Genomic DNA, 6,690 nt, shown 5'->3' on the forward strand with positions numbered 1-6,690 from the left:
TGACCGTTCTAGAAGTGCATGACGTGTTACTAGCGTCACGTGACCTCCTCTGTCGTAACAGTATGTTACAGAAGTTTTTTGTTATTAAACACAATGGGCTATCTGTGCTTTGCCAGCCGCCATAGGAGGTCTTATCTATTGCCCAGGGCCCCACACGTGGAAGGGCCCCCAATGCTATGACTTTTAATCTACTTCTATGAATGTAGTATGTGTTTTCACTATGATTTCTTCCAATATGTATACGATTAATGTTTCAATTAATTTATTTTTTCAGATCAAATGTTCTATATTTAAAGTTTGATCATTGAGTTTTCTTATTATGGGGGGCCCCATTTACTGAATTCTGCCCGGAGCTCCAGAATGACTACGACCGCCCCTACCAACCGCGAGTATAGAAACCTGATTTTTAAAATAGATGGAGCAACAAGATGTCGATTTCTTTTATATTCAATATCGTTACTAAAATACGTCATCTGCTGTTCACCGTGGCACATACAATGTTCAATATTACCAAATCGGTGAAAACAAATGTCGCTTTTTAAATGGATACGATTTATTACTTGTATGATACGTTCTTCTAACTACATTCCTCTCTTTTTCAGTAAATTACATAATAAAATATTAATTCGTTAAATTGCATAAAAAACTGATGTAAAGGATTAGGGTTAGAAGATGCTGTTGTGTTCAGTAAAGGGATTAGGGTTAGAAGATGCTGTTTTGTGTTCAGTAAAGCGATTAGGGTTAGAAGATGCTGTTTTGTGTTCAGTAAAGCGATTAGGGTTAGAAGATGCTGTTTTGTGTTCAGTAAAGCGATTAGGGTTAGAAGATGCTGTTTTGTGTTCAGTAAAGCGATTAGGGTTAGAAGATGCTGTTGTGTTCAGCGAAGTGATTAGGGTTAGAAGATGCTGTTGTGTTCAGTAATTCATAAATAATTGGTTCCATCAGTGCAGAAAAAAATACATAGCCCTATTTTTACTTTCCGGGTAAATTGTTAGACGCAGAAAAAACTTTGAGTTAATTAGTACAAAAATAAGTATCCAGACTCTGTAAATTTTTAAAAATATTATTTACCATAACTACAAAATGATAATAGCCATGGCTGTGTTTTAAACGCACGAGTTGCCAAGCCAGTTACCAATTTTTTTTTCTGAAGAAACCAATAATAAAGTTATTTTTAAACCTGAACTATTTGAAATTAGGCAAGTTCAATGTTCGCATGCGCGGATAGTTACGTAGGAAATAATAAACAACGCACTAAGCTTAACATCTAGTAGCCTTTTTGTATATTTTAATTAACTCGTGATTTTTTCACTTCATATATTACAGGTAAAATATATTTTGTGTCTTTTACTTTATCTCCATACTTCAAATGAAGCACAGCCAGATAAATTGTCATTCACAGGTTATACTACGCATGCATGATGACGAAAAGCACCTTAGTTCGAGGATTCCAAAGCGGTGTTGGACAATGCGCATGACCGAGTTTAGATACTGTTAGTCCAGTGCAGTTTCAAACTATTAAAGTTGATGCTATGAAATGAATCAAATCCAGTGATTTGATTATGTTTTATGTTGCAGATGACTTGGAGAAGAAGACATATCATGTTTATATTCCATGGAATAAACAGTTGGATAACCCAATATGTAGCAAAAAGTTGATGCTATAAAATGAATCAAATCCAGTGATTTGATCATGTTTTATGTTGCAGAGGACTTGGAGAAGAAGACGACTTAATTGTTTTGTGCAGTGTATCCACTATACTTTAACATGAACCAATATACACCCAAATCGTGCTAAATATTTTGTGCAGTGTATTCACTATACTTTAACATGAACCAATATATACCCAAATCGTGCTAAATATTTTGTGCAGTGTATCCACTATACTTTAACATGAACCAATATATACCCAAATCGTGCTAAATGTTTATATCTTGTTTTGGGACCAGAAGTATCTTTGTACCGAACCCAATATAAATTAGCTAAAATTACGGCGGAGTAATATCAAAAACCCTAAAATTATACTTTTTGTGGCATGTCGACCCCTTTAATTAATAAAAATGGGTAAGTATACCGAAATTAAATGTGATCTCTCTGTATTGTTACGTCTCTGGTCGTTTGTTAATTACCCGTAAAAATTCTTTCCGGAGAACTTCAGCGATACAAGTCCTTTCTCAAATAAAACTAGTTTATTCTTTCTCAATACAACTTTGCAATACACTTAATTTCCACAGTCACTTTAATTCAAACACACGCTATAATTCACAACGATTCACGCACTTTACTTACGACTTGACTCGATTAATTGTTTCTATATCTCCCTATCTGCAAAATTATCTCTCCGCTTTATTTGCCGGACTTATATACTAAAATAGAGGGCGTCTGGCAAACACTCGGGCCTTCAGGATCCTTCTAGAAACTCATCACGTGTTACCAGGGTCACGTAACTTCCGCTGTCGTAACAGTATGTTTGATGTTCTAGTACGAGAGAAAAGCACTAACATATTATTGCATTCAGATGATAAAATTACCACCTGTTAGATGATATTGTTACGCGAAAGACAAACAAAAACAGTCCCACAAGGCGCAGACAAACCAATCACACGAGCCTTCAACGAGTTGATTCACTCAGTTTCCTGTCCACGGAACATGTACACCCCCCGGTGGCTCAGAGGTAAGTTGGAGGATTTATAATGCTAAAAACCATATTTGGACAACCGCGGTGGGCAGAACACAGATAGTACATCGTATATCTTTGTATCTAACAAACAAACAGAACGTGTACGCTTTTAAATGAAACTGAATAGAATACAAAACCAATTTCTAATTGAATATCTTTATATATTTAATTTTTCCTCCACAACTGCTAATTGATGGTTACAATTAATTTAAAAAAAAGACCATCAAATCTAATGTATTGTGAAGTTTGTTTTATTTATCTTTTCATAACTAAAGAAAGGTTAGAGTTCTCGATACTTGGGGGTCTTGTGATTAAATAAACAAGTTCGTGTATACTACTATAAAAAGACGGAAGCGTGGGAGGCAAATTAAACGGGTAGGGGAGGGGGGAAAGGTTTATTTGACCAAGCGAGGCGAGAGAATATGCACCATAGGCGCATCCATTACGGCACGGTTCTAGAAGTTCTTAGGTTCTGGATTAAATTTTATGCATTCTCTTGCTTTTCTGTCAGTACCGTAATTGTCCTAAATTGATGCATTTTTACTGTGACAGATTGAAATGCGCCCCCCCCCCGCTTCCTACGTCACTAAAAGAGCTGTGTTTATAGTGAACAAATTTGAACCCCCTCCCCCAGTAGTTCTTATAAAATGGCGTCGGAGGGTGAACTGCTGAGATGCAAAGCTTAATCGTCGCGATATGTATGCTTACGAAAATGACATCGTTTTCAAAAGGTTAGTTGTTAAGATAAAAGGCTTAACAATCAAAATATTGTTTCTGTAAAAACGTATGTTTTGATTATTAAGCCTTATAAGTACACCGATAGGCTGGAGAAGATAGGATGAAAAATACGTAATGTGTACATCAAATTCATATTATTACGAAGCAAAAGACGAGGAAGAAATCTCATCTCAACACAACCTCAGAAGGGAAGAATAACATTTATTGAACGTTTCGGAATACAACTCGTACCATTTTCAGCAAATCAAACAAAATCTCCAAAGCATAAATAACCTACTTCTATTAAGTCTGTTTTAATATCGTTTATTTAATTATCCTGGGTTTATATCCAAGTTCGCCGACTGGTTTTACACTGAATTAGGCCTAACTATCTCATTACGAGTGTTAATGGTTATACAAATACGTAAATTATATTATTTTTTTTTATCAGTAGGAAGTTCCTAAAAAAAGAAATTACGTATTCCTAAACGTTCACCAAGTGTTATTTTTCGTAATTTTTATGTTAGTTTTGTTTATTAATGCATTTTCGGTTTTATTTTGTAAATAATAATAATAAAACACGAACTAAAATCGAGAAGTATTTAAAAAAAGAGCATAGCACCCGCTAATTACATTAAATTAAAAGTTCTATCCCTATGGGTACAACAAAAACAACTAATCGAACATTCCCCCAGGATAATTTCAGTGGTAACCTTAAGGGCTTATAACGTTATAGTTAGAGGTTGGATCCCTGAGGGTACATTGTGCAGTTTTGTGCTTAAACAACAAACAAATAGTCTGACAGTTTACGCGTTTAAATTAATCTTACAGCTCGTGGTGACAGTAGATTTTTCAATCCAAGTTTGATTTTATAATGCTGGGAATTTAGTTAAAAACAGCCGAGTATTTACCGTAGAAGAATTTCTCACTTATTAAAAACCAGCGCGTAGCGACAAAAATTAACACCGCCCGTTTTAACTTGACTCTTACAACTTGGCTAACTGGAATCGTGAACTCAGTTGAACACCAGGCAACGTCCGGTCCTGTTGGTTGGCAGTAATTGTACAGAATGATGGATGACACAACATGTCAGAAGTACACACGAGTAAAAAAAAAAAGAAAAAAAAAGATTACAATAAAACAGTACCTGTAAAAGATTATGATGAGAATGATGCTGATTTTCATCAACTTCGTGCAGTCGATGATGGCGGGGTTCCTCAGGAGTGACATCATGCTCTAGCGCGAGTAGTTTCTCCAGGTTCATGGTGGTGCAGGACTGTCGTTGACCAGGCCGCATTAGCTGGACATCCGCATAATCAATCTAGAAAACCATTAAGAAACGTTATGTCATCGGATGGCAGATATCGTCGGAAACAATATACTGTTACGACAGCGGGGGTCACGTGACTCTAGTAACACGTCATATTCTCGAACGTTCACGTCCCTTCCTGAAGTCTCGAGAGGCTACTAGCATTGCTCTCCCAGACCCAACACTTAATTAGTAGCACTCATTCTGGAGTAAGACGACGTTAACACTGTTTCAAATGACTTACAAGAAACTAAAGTAACAAATTATGACTATCAAATTTTTGTGACGTAAACCAAGAGACAAGAAAAAAAACAGTCAACTCTTCGAAAGCGCCCGTTTCTTTTGTTTGTTACGGATTTCGCGCAAAGCTACACGAGGGCCATCTGCGCTAGCCGTCACAAATTTAGCAGTGTAAGACTAGGGGGAAGGTAGCTAGTCATCACCACCCACCGCCAACTCTTGGGCTAATCTTTTACCAACGAATAGTGGGATTGATCGTCACATAATAACGCCCCCATGGCTGAAAGGGCGAGCATGTTTGGTGTGATGGGGACCCACAGATTGCGAATCGAGCGCCCTAACCACCTGCCATGCCGGGCCCGAAAGCGCCCGAACTTCTGGGTCTTTTGAAATCTATAAATGTGTAAAGCGAGTTTGTTCGTATTTTTATTTTATTTATGGTATTAAGATTATGATTCGATAAATTCACGCTTTGGACACGTAGGCGGATAGTTGCGAGTTCGAGGCTGGCTCGCGTCCTCTAGCAAGTCACTTTACTCAATTTGTATAATGAGTACCAGTTGTTAGCTGGGGGTTATAACCTGCATTCCGTCCAGGGTCAGTATTCTCATCCGTTTATGCCACCTGAAATTGGGGTTTGAAAACACTGACCTTAGGAGGCTTCAACTTATGGTATTAAGGACAGATTAATATCAAAATAGGTGGGTTAGTTTATGAAACAGAACAGAAACTGTAACTCCAGTAGAACAACTACAAGAAGAGACAAATCTCTTTTGATTTAATACCAATTACTCCCTCTAAACTAGAGAGATTACTAAACATTTGAGAGACAGCAAGATAAGGTAAATATATATAAAAATATTATTATTTAATATCCAGGTGACAGATACTGAAAGGCATGATGATTTTAAAAGTCGCAGTTGTAAAACAGATTTATTAACACATACAAAAAAAGATTAGTACAGTGTATAAAATTGGAAACGTGCATTTTTTTAACCATGGAATAAGTCTGAAACTAGATCTAATATTTAAAACTGTCTACATATGCGATATCGTACAGTGTTCGCTACATGTTCTACCTTAACGTCTCGAAGAACCCACGATAAGTTTGTTTGTAATTAAGCACAAAGCTACACAATGGGCTATCTGCGCTCTGCCCAGCACGGGTATCGAAACCCGGATTCTAGCGTTGTAAGTCCGCAGACATACTGCTGTGTCATTGGTGGGGCCCACGATAAAGAGCACAATAATAAAAACGAATTTTAAGAGTGTATCCAAAGCTGTACACATTTTTGCTACATATTGGGTTATCCAACTGTGTATTCCATGGAATATAAACATGATACGTCTTCTTCTCCAAGTCCTCTGCAACATAAAACATGATCAAATCACTGGATTTGATTCATTTCATAGCATCAACTTTTTGCTACATATTGGGTTATCCAACTGTTTATTCCATGGAATATAAACACGATACGTCTTCTTCTCCAAGTCCTCTGCAACATAAAACATGATCAAACCACTGGATTTGATTCATTTCATAGCATCAACTTTTTGCTACATATTGGGTTATCCAACTGTTTATTCCATGGAATATAAACATGATAGATTTGGGTATATATTGGTTCATGTTAAAGTAATCCACTATACTTTAACATGAACCAATATACACCCAAATCGTGCTAAATATTTTGTGCAGTGTATCCACTAAACACTGCACAAAATATTTAGCACGATTTGGGT

The 6,690-nt window shown here is 36.7% G+C and overlaps 1 protein-coding gene across 1 annotated transcript in view; it reads right to left on the minus strand.

Moving 5' to 3' along the window:
* The window catches only part of LOC106474436 (rap guanine nucleotide exchange factor 2-like), a 25,045-nt gene extending 20,293 nt beyond the window's left edge, over nucleotides 1–4,752 (minus strand). Inside the window, exon 1 of the mRNA XM_022402742.1 lies at nucleotides 4,546–4,752. Coding sequence (XP_022258450.1) covers nucleotides 4,546–4,695 — 150 coding nt within the window. The 5' untranslated portion in view covers nucleotides 4,696–4,752. The remainder of the gene's footprint in view (nucleotides 1–4,545) is intronic.
* Nucleotides 4,753–6,690: the final 1,938 nt, after the last annotated feature.

The sequence above is a fragment of the Limulus polyphemus genome, unplaced genomic scaffold (genome assembly GCF_000517525.1).
Source record: "Limulus polyphemus unplaced genomic scaffold, Limulus_polyphemus-2.1.2 Scaffold7223, whole genome shotgun sequence".
Classification (NCBI taxonomy): domain Eukaryota; kingdom Metazoa; phylum Arthropoda; class Merostomata; order Xiphosura; family Limulidae; genus Limulus; species Limulus polyphemus.